Consider the following 18,469-nt stretch of genomic DNA (forward strand, 5'->3'; position numbering starts at 1 on the left):
TTGTAAAGCGAGTGGTTTTCTTCTGCCGCTAAGCCGAAACTTGTCGATTAATTGTTGCCTTATCGAGTTGTGTTATGTAATCTTAGTGCCTCAGGCATCGGGTACTTATATTTTGTACTCCTCATGATCTGGCTATACCTAATGGAGGTTAGCGAGAATAATCGTCGGTCACGGTCAATGATTTTACCGATATATTCAGTGACATCATTGCACAGTGTTACACAACTGTAGATCATCTCCATATTTGTTAAGCAGCAAGCATCAAAAAGCTGGGGAAGTCGCTCTGGAATTAACTTACAACCTTTAAAGCTTCCCCCCCAAATTCAAATGCGGGGGAGTAAAGTACCTAAACCAATTAATCGTAAACGCTACTTCCTACCTACCGCTTGCTACCCTCCATCATCGACCTTGCTTCTTCTCTCCGACCAGTTGTGCTTTGCCATTTCGATATTCAAACTGCTCCGCGGAACCTCCATAACTGCCTGTTACCTAGAGGACTAAATTCATCTGGACTTCCCCGCGAAAAACCACTATATCCGTACAGGGGTTTTCATACATAGATACACCCATTTCATTCCCACACTTACAAGCTTGATCATACCTATCACCAACCAATCCCGACATAATCATTCCTCAGCACCTTCACTCATTTTCTTATCAAGTTGCGTCAAATTTGACGCTGCTACCAAGTTTCCCAGACCCTTCATTCTCGAATCCTGCTCTAACCAAATTCCCCTCACCTTACCTCAACCCGTTCTTGTTTTGTTCTTTTTACACACCTTCATAGAAATATCTCAAAGTCAAGCAACCAACAACCACCATGTTTTCCCGACGTCTCGTGCGAGTAGCAACGGTAGGAGCTCCGCGTTCGCTTCGAGCGTTCAGCTCCACCGCTGCTAGCCAGCGTACGCCGACACTGGCCGACATTACACCCGAGGGTGTCGACTCGTTCAACTCGAAGCAGAAGGAGTTCCGTGAGCAGTTGGTCAAAGCACATCAGGAGCGCGAAGCAAGTAGGTTCACTAAAAATTCTTCTTCTACTAATGATTCTTCGTCTGCTGCCCGAGAAACCCAGGGCTTGGGCTCATTAAGCACCCATACAGGAAAGCGAGCGGAGGTGTCAACTAAGGAACCCGAGCGACCTGATAATCTTCTATCCAGGGTTATCTACGGAACAAAAGAGGGACGCGAATTGGATGCTCAACTCGAAGCCAGCTTCTCCGCGGTTTTGGCTCGTGGCAAGTACGTTCACTCGATCGTGTTCCACGAGGTGCAGCCGGACAAGGTGGATGAGTATGTTCAGCTGGTCGGCCAATGGTATCCGCGCATGGCTTCCTTGGAGGATAATAAGGTTCATCTCGTTGGAAGCTGGCGAACCGAGGTGGGAGATTGTGATACATTCGGTAAGTTACGGCTCGGGCCTCAATTTAAAATTAGGTATAATATGACAATATGCTAATGACATAAATGTTAAGTCCACATCTGGGAATACCAGCGTTACCAAGGATACCACCAGTCTCTAAACTCCATCTCCCGCCACCCCGACTTCGCCGAATTCGACAAAAAGCTCAAGACGCTTATCAAGTCTAAGAATACGTCGATTATGCAGGAATTCTCGTTCTGGCCGACCACTGCACCACGCCAATTGGGCGGTTTATTCGAGTTACGTTCGTACACTCTTCACCCTGGAAACTTGCTAGAGTGGGAAACCCACTGGCGACGAGGCTTAAAGGCGCGAAGACAAGTTATGGAAGGTGTGGGTGCTTGGTTCGTACAGATCGGTGATCTAAACACAGTCCACCATCTTTGGCAGTTTGCAAACCTCGAGGAACGTAAAGTTCGACGAGAGGAGAGCTGGAAGCAAGAAGGCTGGGCCGAGACGGTCCACAAGACTGTTCCTCTAATCCAGTCTATGAAGTCGAGGATTCTTGTCCCGCTGCCATGGTCACCCGTGGCGTAATTCCTGCAGATAAGGGACGACTGCGTTAATATCAGCCGATTTTTAACCCGAATTAAGCATCTGATATGGAGAATTGGAGTTTGGAGGCCATTGTTTCTTTATGTAGTCGATCCGCCATGTTGGCGCGAGGGCACCTACGAAAGTGATTGTACTTTTACTGCCGAGATCGGGATACTCATGATGAGAGCTGGGAGAAGCTGAAAATTACGCCCCGAAGACTATGGCCATATTTCACTGATACCAATACGAAGTAATTCGAGTTTTCTTATTAGAGGCAAAATCATAGCTGAAGTCGAACTCGAGAAAAAGGTTCTAAATGTTTATCGTGATTTGATTGTCTTGTAGCTTTAAACTTATTACCTTATTAATCAATGCCGCTGCCGCTGTTCTTCATTTTTATTTCGGGAGACTCCAGCCTCTATTCCCATAATGCATATCGCTCTGTCGTACTAGTCTATTAGCAGGAGACGATTCTGCGATGCTGTAATTCCTTGTGTCGCTTTATTCTTCCAAATCTTGTTCCATAACGGCAGCCAAATTCCGCCGCGCCAACCCTAACGTATTACCTAAAGCGCTCAACTTCGCGGATAGCGAAAGGAGGCTAGGGTCCGCGCTCTCAACACGCACCTTCTCGCGTACATATACCTCGACTTCTTTCTTATTCCCTTCGTTATCCTCACCACTGTTATTACTACTATTACGAATACCATGATGCTCGGGGGCAGACGTGCTATCATCAATTCGCGACTCGTCGTCACATCGATATGAGAACACGCGGTCGGCTTCATCGTGCTCGATACGCCGTGTCGTACCAATAGCGAGTGCGAGTTTCGTTCCGAAATTTACGGGTGCGTCAGCGGGTTCTAGGGCGCGCAAATAGATGACTAGACAGGCATCTTGAATCGTTACGTAGAGAGATAGGTTACGACTAAGCGGGGGCGTGAAATGGCCTAGTGACACCGAATTTGTCGTCCAAGCGGTATCTAGAGGAACTTTCTGCCCCGGCGGGTGCTGGCGTCCGGGCCCTTCATAGCTCGCCGTAGAAGCACTAGTAGATGGGCGCGCAGGCGGTTGAGACGGCCCTTTGACTAGCGCTGCTGCTTCCGCAATATGTAGTGCTAACAGCCGTAATTGGGAGGCGAGGTACGGCGCGGAGGGCGGGGGTGTAGTTTGATTCTGGTGTTCTTCTAGGGCGAGGCATAATTCAAGCGAGAGCGAGAGAAGAGCGTCGAGACGGATTAGAGCGGGGACACGGACGGGACGTGAGGGGTCGAGGGATAGAGTCTGTGGTGGGAGAGTTCGTAGCCTAAGATGGACCAAGCCGCGCACCAGGCGCGCACCTACACGTGTCGTGTGCCCCTTGACGGTCTCGTTGCGTGGCGTTGTTAGCGCGAGCGTGCTACCAGCTGAGTCGGCGGGAGCTAGCAGCGCGCAGCAGTCTTCGAGACCACGCTTGATTTTCTCGAGGGTCGTACGCAGGGAGGTTAGGAGCCAAGTTAGCTCGCGAGCCTGTTTAGGTTGCCGCTGTGGTGAGTATATAGTTGTAAGAGAGTGGTATGGGGGGACGAGAACGAAGTCATCTTCGGTGAGGAGCATAGTATTTTATATAGGAAATTTGGGATTTGGGGTCTAATAAGAGGGATATGATTGGAAGCAAGGTAATGAATCTGGGGGGGTGATGGAATCGTACCTGAGTGGCATCTTCCTGAATTTTAAGCTCTGCCGGCGAGATGGGAGGCCAGATCTCAACGGACATTGTGGACGCGGGACGGCATAGGCAACCGCATTTCAACGGGCCATCTGATGGTATACTGAGGTGTACGCTTTAGAGCTATGATGATGGAGCTGAGCGAATGTAGTATGTGGTAGTATGTAGTGTTTAAGTTGTAGCCTTGTTAGTGCGTGTAAGTGCAGTGGTGTAAGTGGGGAGCTTTTGACTGATGATGCTTGACTTGCATAATGTTGGATTGGACGATGGGTGGGTGAGCTAAATATAACGATGTGGGTCTACATGCACATATCTTATCATGTTCCTGGTTGCAGGCTCTAACGTCATTTTTATACTTTGTAGCTTATGGATAATTGAATATCAGATACTATCAATTATATCTTCAAATCGATTGCTTCTTGATTGTCAACGCGACGGTATTTTCGAATGTGACTAGGTTACCAGCTCTATGTTCTTTTATAGGGATAAAGTGAGGAAGAAATAATACTAAAAAAATAATAAATAAATAAAAGGAACTTGATACTTCCCGAATCATTATAAAAATGGCCTCCGAACAGCCATCTGAGATCGTTTCGCAGGTGCCTGAACAACCCACAAAGCTAGCAAAGCTACCACCTGTACCAAAAGGTTAGATCGAAAGCCTCAGTTACATCAATACTCTCTTCACTATACTAATTGCTAATACTAACTCAGGGGCTACCGTCCGAAGACGTCCCATTCCCACGCGCATACCTTCTACACGCGCCTCGCGACGCATCTACATAACTCCTAAAACGCCCTTCCGCTCCGTAACAGCGCGCGTGCGCAAACAACTCGACAAGAATATACGCGAAGCATCAGCATCCAACAAAGCCTTTACCAACAAACTCGCCAGTAATAAGAACGCATCCCTAGACGAGCGCATCCGTGCCATCCAGCGACAATCTGCCTCGAAAAATAGCGGCAGCGGAATCGGGCTCGAAGATGCGGGCGAAGTCGTGGTGCTGGGTACGGGGCGCGCTATCCAGAAGGTCGTCAAGGTCGCGATGTTCTTCCAGAAACAGCAGGATTGTATCGTGCAGTTAAAGACTGGGAGCGTGGGCACTGTGGATGATGTTGTGTTGGAGGGGGAGGAAGAGTGGGGGGGTGAGGGAGAGGAGAGGACTAGGATGATGAGTTCTCTTGAGGCGTTTATCAAGTTGAGGTGATGACAGGATTTCTCGCGAGGAAGGATGATGCTATTTACCAGAATTGGGCCATTCAGGAGTATGGCCCACCCGACCAGCACTTTTCCTACGGTATCGTTACACCCTTGGCGTTATGGGCGCGCCGGCAACAACTATTCATCGATGCCAGTTCTGATTATTATAAATGGACGATACAGTCAGGAGAGCTGGAGATATCCATTATCCATCAGCGCAAGCGTCGTGGCGAAGTCTTAAAGCCGGAAAGGCTCGTTAAAGTCCAAAGCTATTCATTGCGCCTAGGAATAGGAACTTGGGATACTGTAGTATTTACCTGAAAGGTATCTAGCATCCACAACTCGGCTGGTGGTGCTTTGGCGGACTTACTACTACGTTATGGATTACAAGGAAAAGGGGGTAGCAGGTGAGACCCAAAAGCATCGAGGGAATGATATGTTAAACAGTTAAACAGTCTCAGCTTACATGCCGGATGTAATGCATACTCGGCTCCTATTTTAGTTATACGGGCTAGATGTCTATTAACTGCCTCTTTAAAATTGATGCAAATATTCTAAGGGTGCATGTGGATGAAAGCTGACGGAGTTTCATCAATTTTGGGTATATTTTCAATTTAAAATAAATAAATTCTGACGCTTCTATCATTTACTAAGAAAATTTATTGCGTATAATTCCTGTCCGTACTTTCGGCGATCAAGATCTCGGTCCTATAATCGGAGACGGACCGGCCGCTGAGGGGCACCACGGCGGTAATGTCGCCATCGTATTTAAGACAAAACTAAAGACGCTAACTCGAAACAAATTTATACTAAACCTTCCCTTTATATACGAGGTAGTTTCATATTTACCTAGGTATACTGCTAAAAATCACGATGACATCTTCCCAGCCTTCTCCTTCTTACATTATCGTCGGGGCCGGTGTCTTCGGCACCTCGACCGCACTACACCTAGCCACCAAATTCCCAGATTCATCTATAACACTTATTGACCGCGACGCGCACACAGCACAGAGCCGCGTGGCCGCATCTTGGGATTGGAATAAGGTTGTGCGTGCCGACTACCGGAACTTGGTATACTGCCGGCTCGCGCTCGAAGCGCAGGACGTCTGGCGCGCAGACCCCCTGTGGCGCCCGTTCTACCGCGAGACGGGCATCTACTGGATTAGTCGCACAGGGTTCGCACGTCAGGTTTTAGATAACTATGCTCGGCTAGGACGGGCTACGGATGGCATGCGTATCGTGCCAGTGGAAGAGGCGAAGAGGTTGTATGGGGGAATTTTTGACGGGGCGGATTATACGGGGGTTGAGAATGTGCTGGTCAATGAGACGAGTGGGTGGGCAGATGCTAAGGGAGCGCTGCAGGCTGTAACGGAGAAAGCGGTTGAAAAGGGTGTCAGATTCGTCGCGGCTGAGATTGAGGAGTTATCGTTTGGGGAGGATGGAGAGTGTGTTGGGGTTTTGACTAAGGACGGAGAGATATATACCGCTACGCATACGATATTGTCGACTGGTGCTTTTACACCAAAGTTGCTGGATAGAATGTCTCAGAAGACCGGGCGAGATGAGTTCCTTGCTGGGGACAGAATGATCGCGGCGGGAGTAACGACTGGGCTGGCGCAGCTTGATGATAGCACTGCGGAGGAGTTCTCAGGGATGCCAGTTGGTATTCAAGAGAATGATCCCGAGAGAGGTAAGCTGTCAGCTATTTTTTTTTCTTCTATTGTCGTTTTCTACTTCATCGCCCTAACCACCAATATAGGTGCAAGTAATGGCGCTTTACCGCCGACCAAAGACAAGAAACTGAAGTGGTGGGGCCAGTGCATATTCAAGAATACACAGACGATGCCCTCTGGTCGTCAAATCTCCGCACCACCAGCTTTCACGGACTACTCGCAATGGACGATCCCGGATACTCTAGTGCAAGACCTCGAATTTGCCAACAAAGCCACATTCGGGAAACGCGGAGAGGCGTGGAAGGTTTCGGAACATCGCATATGCTGGTATACGATTTCTATATCTTATTCTTTCTTCCCCTGATTATATACTTACCTATCTAGGTACATATGAATTACGCTTATACTATGTAAACTAACTCCTGGACGCTAGGGATGCGGTTACACCCAGTGAAGATTTTATCATATCGCCTCATCCAGCTTCTAAGGGACTATATGTCGCGACCTGTGGCTCGTTTCATGGGTGGAAGTTCTTCCCCGTCATCGGCGAGTATGTTACGAGGATGTTAGACGGGTCTCTAGAATCAGAACTGCAACGGCGATGGGCGTGGAACCGTGAGCGTCCGGACCCAACAGGGAATAAAGTCTGGCCTGTGAAAGAGTTAAGAGACTTATAATAGGTATTAGCTTGGCAGTTTGCAGTTTGGTCGTGGTTTATAGGATTCAAGTAGTTAGGATCAAGATCACTCCAACCGCGATTTATACGATATATGATATATCAGTTGGTTAAGTAGCGCACAGTGCGCCTCATGTGATTCATGTCCTCATAGATCATCTCGATCCAGTCACCACCATCTTAGGAATCACATCCAACGACTCAATATTACCATAATAAATCACATCAAAAACGTCAGCATTACGTAGTACCTACCAGGTGGAAATATATCTAGCTCGGATCTCTCAGCATGATAAAGGTACACTTTACGTGGAGCGGAAGCAGGCGCCGATTCACGCAGAGCCATACGTCGCCGCCTCCCATGTATGGGGCGACCCGATGACTACCCAAAAAGTCAATATCGAAGGAGTAGGATCTGTTGAGGTCAGCTCACGCAAACGGGATCTTCTATCTATTCCAAACCGTCCTGATGTGTGCGGTATCGGTTGGTTTTGGCTAGATCTCTTTTGTATTGACCAGAGTGACGGGTCGCCTATCAACATTTCAGATCAACTTATGGCCATTCCGGCCATTTATAAACATAGCGTTATCACAGTCGTACTTATCGAATCGCCGATATATCGCGAATGGACTAACAATGTTACTGACTCTATACACGAATACGTCAATGATGCCGCTGTCTTCGACGAGAAGGAGGCATATCACGCAAAAGAGTGTCTTGATCTCGTGCTGATGGACCCGACAAAAGGGGTTTTATGCCACAAAGCTTAGAATGATTGTCCTCGAAGAGTATTGTTTAAATATCTAACTAACTTTTAATTTAAAGCAAAAGTAACATGGTTTTTAATCTTAAACTGTAAGCAATGTTGCAAATCATATCATCTATCAATATGCCATGTGTTAGGCACCTTATCCCCACCGTGAAGCTCATTCGTAGTCGCCAGCTCGTATTGGCTCATGTCACCTGGCAGTTCACCTGCTGTTTGTATCTCAGAACTTGACTTCTCTTGCTTCTTTTTCTTAGTCCGCCTCAGGTATATGAATATGAGGGCCATCAAACTGATCATGAAAAGCGCCCCTAAACCTGCAGTCGCCCCTATTGCGGCAGTGGAAAAACCTGGACTTGACAACGAGTCACCCAGTTGATTCGCTGTAGTAGGAGAACTTGTAAGGCTATTGGTATTGTCGGAGGATGTAGTGGGAAATGAAGCACCGGTGAACGTAGTCAAAGTCTGAGATATCGATGTGGTTATTGAAGTTGTGAGAAGACTTTCCCCATCACCCGCATTCGGGCCTAAGCGGTTTGACCCATCCCCATTCAAGACGGCCTTTATATATCCAGGTACCTTGAACATCGCAAGTTAGCAGGGTCATCTCTTAGACTATGAATTGAAAGATAAGCAGTCCAATACAGGGTCACTGATATCAGCATGCTTAAATGTTTTGTTACTCACAAAATCAAACCACGAACTCTCACTTCCACAACATGATGTATCATTAGTTAAGCAGCAGGCCTTCCCACCCTTCATATCGCAAGTTAAAATCCATACTCCATCCTTAAGCATTCCTGTCTGCGTTAGTTTAGACCGTATAGTCCTGTCGTGAAACTATCTTACCGTCTCCTAGGCACATTTGAGGGCAAGCCGAGTCTCTAAATGTTGGATCTGTGCAGCTTTGCCTATACACTTTAACAACGATCAATAACTATAGTTAAATAGAACTCAAGAAGTATAGTTAGAACATATAAATGGAGGATTAAGGACACTGGATAATTATGTTCTGTTGGAATATAAATACGTACTAACTCCCGACCAATCCTGGAAACAAGCACCACTTTCATAGCAGGCATCATGAGGGCGACAACAAGGACTCGCAGCACCGAGACCTTGTGCGGTATTGTTGCAAGGTACGCTCAGCGTATCAATTGATCTATCGGGGAAATAACATGTCGCAAGATATGTTTGACTCATCTTAAACGTAGTGACGGCAGAAGTAATAATTATAATTATTGACAACTAAGGAAATCGAGGTGGAAAAAATAAAACAATGTAACGACAACGATGAGTAAAACACTATTTAGGAGAGGAAAATGCACAGGCAACGAGCATTTTATGTAGTCGGTATTAGGTTTATATTAAGAAATCCAATGCCACGACGCGTTACTTAGAGAATGGCTTATGGATGAAACCGCCACATTTTCCCTTTAACATTAATAGATAGGGGGTTATTACACAGGAAATATATATGAACATGTTATCCCATGGTGTGCCTCACTGGAGAGTAGTTGTAGTTGTATAACTTGATGAGAAGTGGACGGCTAAACATGTCTGAGAAGCGATTAAGATATACAAAAGGATATTTAATATTGCAATTATCGTGCGCTTTCTTGGAATCAAAAAGGCCTCGGAGTCGACACTTCATCATCATTTACGAGAGATTTCGTATTTACTCCTGTATTTCAGCCCCCCCAAGTTTCAGCCACCTACCAAATAAGTCAAGTCCTATCTCGTAGTCTGTATTTAAAGACTAAATACGAAATCGAGTTAAGGAATATAGGTATGGTTTACTAGCTACTTGATAGGAAATCATCATTAGCATATATGAAGAGGAGAAGCAAAGTCTGGATGATATAACTCTTTACCATGTATTCCAAAATACCTTATCTTTGTTTAAGTTAAAAAAAGCAAAAAAAAAAAAACACTCCGAGGCCAAGACATAAGTTCATCGGGAACTAAATTACTAACCGAGTAGGCGTAGGGCTTCAATAAATGGGGCGCGGACTTCATCTCCGGAATTCGGAAAGCAAATGAAATCCCATTAGTCCAGAAGCAATGATATAATTGGTCGATCACTACCCCGGCTCTTTCGGACTGCCCAAATTTTCCGAGATACACATAAAACCAAGACCTTAGAACTACATTACGGAGGTTAATTTGCTCCTCGAGAATGGCTTCGGAATCTACCTCACCAACACCCTCCGGCGTAGAGGTCCATACGCAGGAGAGATGTGTTAATAAGCAAAGGGCGTGCGTGAATTGCGCCCGCTCAAAGACGAAATGCCATTGGTTAACAGGGACTATCTGTGAAAGGTACATATTCTTGAAAGCTGATAATACCTACTGATCGTCTGTAATTGACATGAGTCCAGATGCTCTAAATCTAAGCTGCACTGCTCTGTTCAAGAATTGGGTCCTAGAAAACGGCGAGGAAAATCAAAGTAAGCGTCCGACCACCCTTGGATGTTTCGTACTGACGCTTCTTTCTCCCTTCTTTTAGACGGGTTGGAGAACTTGAGAGAAAAGTAGACAGCATCATGACTATGTTAACAGCGGGTCAACAAGTCTCTAATATAGGTAATTTACCAGCTGCTCAAATCCAACAACAAGCCCCTCAGATTTCATATGGGGAGGTTGACAATCCATATACAATTTCACCAAACGTTGGTATACCTTCTATAATATCTTCAATTTCTAAGACCCCCGAGGAGTATATCGACTTTCCGGCTGGGTTCCGTGTGTCTCTTATTGAGGCCGATCAAGTTCTATTCGAATATAGAACCACCATGCAGCCCAATTTTCCGTTCATTCATCTACCCCCCTGGTCAGCCCGTGAGATGCTCCAGGATCGGCCCTTGCTACTAAAAGCCATCATATACGTCTGTCGTCCCCAGCCTTGGCCAATTAAGTGTGAGATAGAAAAGTGGTTTCGGGAATATTTCGCTCTTCATGTAGTAGTGCAGGAGGAAAGAAGCTTGGAGTTATTACAAGCTATACTCATTTATATTGCTTGGTAAGTCGGCATCGTACTAGTGCAATGTTCTCACGCTGTGATCGTTATCGTACTTTCTTGTTGACGAAAGTTTAGGCAAATTTGGCATTTCTTCGTACATGCTCATGATTCAAGTCTCATGCAATTAGCCATTGGAATGGTCGGGGACATGGGACTTAATAGATCTCCAGACTCTCAAACCATGTCTTCACGATGCATCATAGAAGAAGCTACTATACTAGTTAGAGGGATGAATATCCGAAGGGAGCATACTCATGCCGAACGAAGAGCTTTACTCGGTGTATTCTATATTTCATCAGTGTAAGTATCAGCGATGATTATCACTGATGTCAAGATCTAAACGTACCGCTTTAGTATACGAAGTATTTTTCGACGTACGGAACCGATGGAGTTTACGGATTACATGGATCAATGCTGCAACGAGTTAACCCAAGCTATTAACTCTTCTACAGATCAGCTTGCCGTTACACTTGTGCGTATGCAGCATCTGGTAATTCGGGCTACAAATGTGTTCTCGGAGAATGGTACCGGTGGGGATGCGGTATTAGGAGTATCACATGTCATGGCAATGTCCAGTATTCGACGGCAGCTTGATGATATAGTCAGTCAGCTTCCTGAAGATCAGAAGTCCAACTGTAAGTTGTATTAACCCCTCATGGATTCGTATGCTTCAGTTAACAATCTAATAGTCCTCGTATGGCATCATTATCACATGGTCCTCATCCGGCTATACGAGCCAATAATCGATATGAAGTCTTTGGATCCTACGAACAAGACATTTATGCGGAGCCAGGCTCTATGGACTTGTTGTCAAAGCGCAAAGTCGCTTCTCGAGCTGTATCTTACCATCCCAGGAGACATGTTTGCGGCACTCAGCTTCGTCATGGTTGCGCATCTTTCTTACTCCAACATTGTATTAACTCACCTCCTTTTTCTAGAAGACCGGGATTGGGATGCGCATATCGCCCGGGAGAGCATCAACTACCCCGACCTCGCAGAGAGGCTCAGCGACTATTTTGTAGCGTGCGAGCAGTTGCTCGGTCGCAGGTGCAAGGTTATGGAAGACGGCAAAGGCCTTTTCACTAGGTCCGCGGAAAGAATGAGATGGGCGAAGAGTTGGTATCTTTCTAAGTTGCCTATTGATTCTTCGATATTAGGCACAGCCGCAACTGCACCTGTGGTAGCCAATGAAATGGAATATGAAACATGGCAAATACTTTTTGCATAACATAAGGTACTCAATAGTTTCATAGGGGGTCTATAACTAACCTAAATATATCCACTCTTGTTAGAATGGCGAAACCCGAGCAAGTATATCCCTATTCAGTAGGGAATTGAAGTATAATGGTACTTACCAAGAAGGTACCTAGCCATCCGTTTATATTTCCACGATTTGAAACCTACGATATATTCCCCTGCTCCGTCCCAACGGGCTATATGTGTAATTGCACAATAAAGAGCATACGTTAAACATATATGTTATTAGCTCATCTGGGAGGAACACCAAGGAAGATACACCGATCCAATTGTGTTACCTTGCAGACATTCAGGTGCGGCCTTTTTAAATACTCGGTAAAGGCGAAAAAGGGGGGATTCACGTCGCACGGAGGAAGAGTTTTACATCGAGCGCCGTTAATATAGATTAAAAGCTCCCCCATTCCGGGGTTGATAAATTAGTTTTACTCCCTGCTTGTAATTATCTTTGATGAAGACACTGACCTCAGTCCCCTAACCAACTCATATTACGAGATATACTAAAAAGCACGGAGCCAACATCGTTATTTTAAGAAGAACCGTGATTCCAATAATAGGAGGTCAATTATACATATTGAAAGTATCCTTTTTCTAGATTCCTAATCGAAAATCTCAACAATTCTTTAACTACTTTCGCTCGTAGAAACAAATACAACTAATACCGCCGCACAAGCTGCCGTAGCCAGGATAATATCCGTCCTCCGTCCATCTGTTAACACCGCTAAACTAGTAGCGAAGAGACTCGTAAAGAGGGTAATCATGCCCAGCCTAATATGCTCATCTTTGATAACATAAAGGGCGACGATGGCACCGTTAATGACTAGAGAAGCTAGGAATACTGTGCTAATCGTAACCAGACGCGAAACGTTCTTCGCAGAGTAATATTTGATCTCAGGTGCTGTCTCGTGTCGAGTGCCCTAGATAAAGATATAAGCTAAGTAGTAGGTCTAGGGGGCATTAAGGGGATCTAACTTACGGGTAATATTTTCCCACAAAGATCTTGCAATGTGCTTGATAGAAAATCCTGATCAGTGGATACCTGAAGGGCTGCGAAGTCGCTTTGATTTGTTAATAAATCGCTCCCGTACCCGACAAATGGCCTCTCGTTATCGAACCAGCCGCGGAAAGCCCCGAATGCTCGACGACCTGGGGTAGAAAATTTTAATATTTGACTTTGCAATAAAAGCGCTTCGTCTACACAGCATTAGTCTGTGCTATCTTAAAAGCATAGAGCCTCATTTTAATCTCACGATATACTTTTAACTTGGTCTGCATATCCTTGATGGTCTTCATTCGTTCTGCCTCGTGAGGCTTATTCACTGCTGCCCGTGCCGCGAAAGTCTCCCAGCATTTTGCTGACAGCAGAACGTCAAAATTAGAATCCTTGTTGTCACATTCGTCAAATTCTCGGAACTTTTTCTCCAGCTCTAAGAGCTCCGATTGCTGATATAGTAAGCTGCGCGAGTTGAGCGCTAGGAACGTTCTATATATTGATAATTCAGGGTCTGTGGCAATGAAGTCGGAAAACGTAGCGTATCCAGAAACCCCTGGATTTGACATCGGCAAGTCCAAAATCCGTATGTTTTATAGATTACCCGTTAAGATAATGAATTAACTTAACCTGCTGAAGCTATCCTTTATTGAATACTTAAGGTCACCCGTATGCTTGTCTCGACGTGGAATAGTTGGTAGGGCAGAATTGTTTCGAGTAGTACTCTTGACATTTCATTAAGCCTTAGCCCGAGTATCTAAGGGCATATGACACGAACCAATCAATAGCCGCACATCAAATTATTGGCATACCACGCCGCCTAAGTAACCGACTCAATAAGAACGGTGGCTGTGCCCCGGGGGGCGATGCATCGGGCATGAATCAGACAGACAGCGGATGTAAGACCCTAAAACTATTACTATCACATGAAAATCCGACATAAACATAGTCTGGGGGCAACTTAATCATCTATCAGGATTTCGGCAAATATGGACCATGGGCATTATCCGTTAACTTTATATGATGTGCTAGGTGTCCCACGCAACGCACACCAGACTAGAATCGAGTCAGCCTATCGCGTTATCAGACTTCGCGCTTCCAATCTACCATTAAGTAAAAAACATGTAGAGGAATTTCAACATGCCTACGCGATTCTTAGTTGCTCTGAGGGGAGGGCGATATACGACAAATGGCTAGACTGGGTTAATACAAAATCAGGACAGGGGAGGGACGCGGACAACGAGCGAAAGAGTCAACGGGGGACGAAGCAGGCGATAGGAAGAAGCATATATCCTGGTATCCTTGTTACTCAGGGCAGAATTGATGGCACGCAGGCATATGCTATCCCAGATACTGGTACTGGGTATAACATTATGGGTGCATCTCTGGCCTCGAAACTTAAACTCAGAATCAAGTATCATAAGGAAGGAGAGCAACTTTACCTTCGAACGGCAAATGGGAGGTACATTATCACTCTTGGTATTGTTGAAGCCAACTGGCAATTCTCAGCAGATTTATCACAAACATTCGTAGTAACCTTCTATGTCCTAGCAAACTGTGTATACGATATAGTCCTTGGTTATGAATTTTTAGCGAAGACCCGGACTATGTCTCATCACAAAAATCGGTTATCCCGTATCCCGAGGCCAACTGGTGCACTCTCCGTCCTGCAGGTAAATGTCCTCGGGCCAACGAGTCGACGAGTGTGCGGGATTGTTCATACTTCCACCGTCTTAGCATTACCCGACTCCGGGTCAGAAGGGAGTCTACTATCTTGGAAATTTATCGAGGAAAGCGGGTTGGAGAGCCTAGTTTACCGGAACGACAAACGACTGCTACTGTTTGCAGATGGGAGTTATGGAAATACGGAAGGTTCTATTCGAACAAAATGGAGATATGCCTCCAGCTTGCCGTCAGAAGCGTCTAACATAGATGTTGAGTTTCATGTCTTCCGGGACTGCATATACGACGTCATCATCGGACAAGATGTGCTAGAGGAGACAGACGCATTCTTGAAGCATAAGCTGGACTTCATAAACGTCGAACTTGATCCCGGCTCCTCCGAGATGAATCTTGTCATCTTTGTACCCAAGGCTCAAAACTCATCGTCTCCCGAAACAAACGTCCCGATTCATAAAAACGACGTTATTCACGAAGAGCTACAGCGTCGTGCGAAAGCTGATAAAGAGATCAAACATATGCCAAATAGCATTGCACGAGCTATAGCAGAGGAAGAGGAAGAAGTAGCTCGCCGCAATTTTGACGGACGCTGCTCTCACCTTCGCAACAATCCGGATACTGAGCATAATACTATCCTGTCTTTACCTATTGCTCGCGTAGACTCACATAATGGTGAGGGTAATGGAAAATCTTGGATATCTAAAAAGACCAATGCATCAAGACTTTTTATTAGGAGAAAAGCCGCGCAGGAAAATTTGAAAGCAGTATCTAGGTAATTATCCCAATACTTGATGAGGCTAGATTAGTCTATAGTACTGAATCTTCTGCCTCCCACCTTACAACAACCGATAAGTTATTGGGGACATGAAAATGACAGAACAGCAAGGAGCTACCCACTCCTGTAGCCGGAACCAGGACTAGACTTATCCTTCTTTGTTTTCTGAAACCTTTTCTATTTGGAGTTTAGTATAATGAATAGTTGTCTTACGGGACGATAATACTAGAAGTTATTGCCTGGACACTCGGAACTTAACTAGGCACTACAGTTTTACTATTTACCCATTCTTTATAGCCGGATATAGCTTAGTAGCCCCTTCTTTCTCACAGATTGACATCTTTAGAAATTTAACTCCAATAATAATAGAGTTGAATTGCTTTACGAAGTTTGCGAGGTCTTATATGACTTAATAAATAAATAGAAAGGCTGTTCTTTAGAACATTATGCTCCTGAAAAGATGCTTGCACCATTATCCACAAGTGGGCTTCCCCTTGATAACCGTATTACATGTTTGTCTTAAATAACATCATATATACTAACCCGCCACGGCTCTTTCGTCGAAACATCAAACATGTTAAATATATATATAGTTGAGGATTTCTGCTAATAGAATATTATGTTATTTTCATTACCAATCAAGTAGGTGAATGCACCTATTAACTATGCGTTAAGAAACTTCTCCTGCGCACCGCCATAGCGCTCCCCGCTAATAGGCAATGTATCAAGGATTCTCTGAATTTCAGCCAACTCCTCATTTGTCAACTCGGCAGCTTTCGTATTTTCAATAACTCGCTCGACCCTAGCAGAACCGGGAATAGGAATGGCGCCCTGGTGAATCACCCACCCGATAGCCACCTGCGCCGTCGTGACACCCTTACGCTTGGCAATCTGCTCCACCGCCTCGACGAGCTTGAAGTTCTGATCGAAGACTTCGGGTTGGAAGCGCGGGAGCATGCGGCGGAAGTCGTTCTGCGGGAGGTCGTCTAAGCTACGCAACTCGCCGGTTAACCACCCGCGGCTGATGGGGCTGTACGCTACGATGGGGATGCCGACTATATATAGACCGCATTATTAGAAACCGAATTATAGTTTTATACCATACTTAGATTACTTACGTTCGTGGCAAGTATCCGCAACGCCATTATGAAGGGGATCGGGAGTGAATAAGCTCAACTCTATCTCGACAGCCGAGATGGGATGCACCGCGTGAGCTTTGCGGATTGTGTTTGCGCCGACTTCGCTCAGTCCGATACCGCCAATCTTGCCCTCCTTTACAAGCTCACTCAATGCTTTGATAGAGGTCTCAACGGGGACCTTGGGGTCAACCCGCGCGCATTCAAAGACGTCAATGGTTTTGGTACCACCTAGAACTTCGAGGGCCTGCTCGACAGAAGCACGGATACCTTCCGGGCTACCGTCTGGCCCGGTCTTCATAGCAAATGCACCTTTGATGCTAAGGACGACCTTGCTGGCATCTTCGGGATACTTCTCGAAGTAGTACTTGATTAGATGCAGAGAATTTGCTTCGGGAGTTCCGTAGTGCACGCCCTACGTTTGAATTAGTTTTACTCTCAGGGGTTTATGAAGCGAGTTTCACTTACACCATTCCAAAGATTTGCACCTTGCTCTAATGCCGTCTTCAAGACTTTCACAGCAATGGGATACTCGACGGGGGCCCACGGCTTCGTTAACCCTAATATACGGCGTCAACTTGGTATTTCTACGTAGAGGTATGCTAATGCACTTGTCGCACGCAAAGAGAGTACTTACCCAACATGCCAAATCCAACAGGGCCTACGACCTTGCCGCCGACACGAGTGGACACTGCTTTTCCCGAACCCATGATGTAAACTGTCAAGTTATGCCGAGTTATGGTGGTTGATGGAAAACCGATAAAGGGGCTCTCTTATAAATTGTGCTACTGGAAAGGAAGGGCGCAGCTATTATAACTGATATTGGTCTATACATCTCTTACGTATACTGCGTGGCCACTGACTTTATATATACCTCTATCGTGAAATAGATCATTCTTAGTTACGGCATACTGGACTTTTGTTCTTAAATCCGTATATCTCTTATTCGGGCCGGATGTTCTATTGAGTCCCGGTCCTGACTAGGGACCTCACTGAATTAGGTAAAGTCTTGTTCCGGCATGACGCTACCGGATACGTTGATCAAGGGTTTGACGCGCGGGACTCAAATTAACTCCCGACGCCGCAATTCTAAAGTGCAAGTTGACGCCTAGCATTATGAAAATTGGATTGCTGCAGCTTATTTCTAATCAGTACCTAGGTAGTTTATGAAAAGGGAATGGAAGGGGAATATCTTGGACTTTTTAAATATTATATCCGAACATACCTTTAATTAGCTACGTATTTTTAGATAGGTGCGTACTCTAATAGACCCGACCGGTATGATATCTTGGTATATCAGATCGGCTCCGCTACTGAGCCCCACATTTTCCGAGTATAGGGGATCCGACTCCCGGCCGGTATTAGGACAATTTCGCACAGTATGTCCGGAGTATTATATGTTTACAATACAGATTCATACAGGGGTATTAATATTCTTCGTATTTTATTAACCGGGTATATGTACGACTATGATGAGCCGGTATCAAGCCTTGCGCAGGGTTTAGGACAGGCAGTATCACCTACCTAGCCATCAACTGATCAGATGAGTCCGGCGTTACTGAATAATGATTTATCTATGCTAATGGCTCAACTTCCCTTAGTATCGGAGCCTGATAGACTAGTATT

The 18,469-nt window shown here is 45.5% G+C and overlaps 6 protein-coding genes across 6 annotated transcripts; 4 read left to right on the forward strand and 2 right to left on the reverse strand.

Annotated features, from left to right (window-relative positions):
- Positions 1 to 820: 820 nt before the first annotated feature.
- GL218_08022 (Protein NipSnap like protein 1) lies at positions 821 to 1,960 on the forward strand (the record flags this gene model as incomplete). The annotated part of the gene is made up of 2 exons (XM_033584811.1): positions 821 to 1,403; positions 1,476 to 1,960. 2 exons carry the CDS (start codon positions 821 to 823, stop codon positions 1,958 to 1,960), a joined length of 1,068 nt encoding a protein of 355 aa, XP_033441065.1.
- Positions 1,961 to 2,461: 501 nt separating this feature from the next.
- On the reverse strand, positions 2,462 to 3,716 carry GL218_08023 (uncharacterized protein; the record flags this gene model as incomplete). The annotated part of the gene is made up of 2 exons (XM_033584812.1): positions 2,462 to 3,469; positions 3,651 to 3,716. 2 exons carry the CDS (start codon positions 3,714 to 3,716, stop codon positions 2,462 to 2,464), a joined length of 1,074 nt encoding a protein of 357 aa, XP_033441066.1.
- Positions 3,717 to 4,231: 515 nt separating this feature from the next.
- Positions 4,232 to 4,876, forward strand: GL218_08024 (putative ribonuclease p subunit pop7 protein; the record flags this gene model as incomplete). Its single annotated transcript, XM_033584813.1, has 2 exons — positions 4,232 to 4,316; positions 4,383 to 4,876. The coding sequence occupies 2 exons, from the start codon at positions 4,232 to 4,234 to the stop codon at positions 4,874 to 4,876; spliced, it is 579 nt and encodes a 192-aa protein (XP_033441063.1).
- Positions 4,877 to 5,742: 866 nt separating this feature from the next.
- Positions 5,743 to 7,219, forward strand: GL218_08025 (L-pipecolate oxidase; the record flags this gene model as incomplete). Its single annotated transcript, XM_033584814.1, has 3 exons — positions 5,743 to 6,559; positions 6,629 to 6,869; positions 6,976 to 7,219. The coding sequence occupies 3 exons, from the start codon at positions 5,743 to 5,745 to the stop codon at positions 7,217 to 7,219; spliced, it is 1,302 nt and encodes a 433-aa protein (XP_033441064.1).
- Positions 7,220 to 11,485: 4,266 nt separating this feature from the next.
- On the forward strand, positions 11,486 to 12,235 carry GL218_08026 (uncharacterized protein; the record flags this gene model as incomplete). The annotated part of the gene is made up of 2 exons (XM_033584815.1): positions 11,486 to 11,642; positions 11,697 to 12,235. 2 exons carry the CDS (start codon positions 11,486 to 11,488, stop codon positions 12,233 to 12,235), a joined length of 696 nt encoding a protein of 231 aa, XP_033441061.1.
- A 4,135-nt stretch (positions 12,236 to 16,370) lies between these two features.
- On the reverse strand, positions 16,371 to 17,553 carry GL218_08027 (Pyridoxal reductase; the record flags this gene model as incomplete). Its single annotated transcript, XM_033584816.1, has 4 exons — positions 16,371 to 16,762; positions 16,826 to 17,258; positions 17,312 to 17,403; positions 17,481 to 17,553. The coding sequence occupies 4 exons, from the start codon at positions 17,551 to 17,553 to the stop codon at positions 16,371 to 16,373; spliced, it is 990 nt and encodes a 329-aa protein (XP_033441062.1).
- Positions 17,554 to 18,469: the final 916 nt, after the last annotated feature.

Source organism: Daldinia childiae (genome assembly GCF_008694065.1).
Source record: "Daldinia childiae strain JS-1345 chromosome Unknown Scaffold11, whole genome shotgun sequence".
Classification (NCBI taxonomy): Eukaryota; Fungi; Ascomycota; class Sordariomycetes; order Xylariales; family Hypoxylaceae; genus Daldinia; species Daldinia childiae.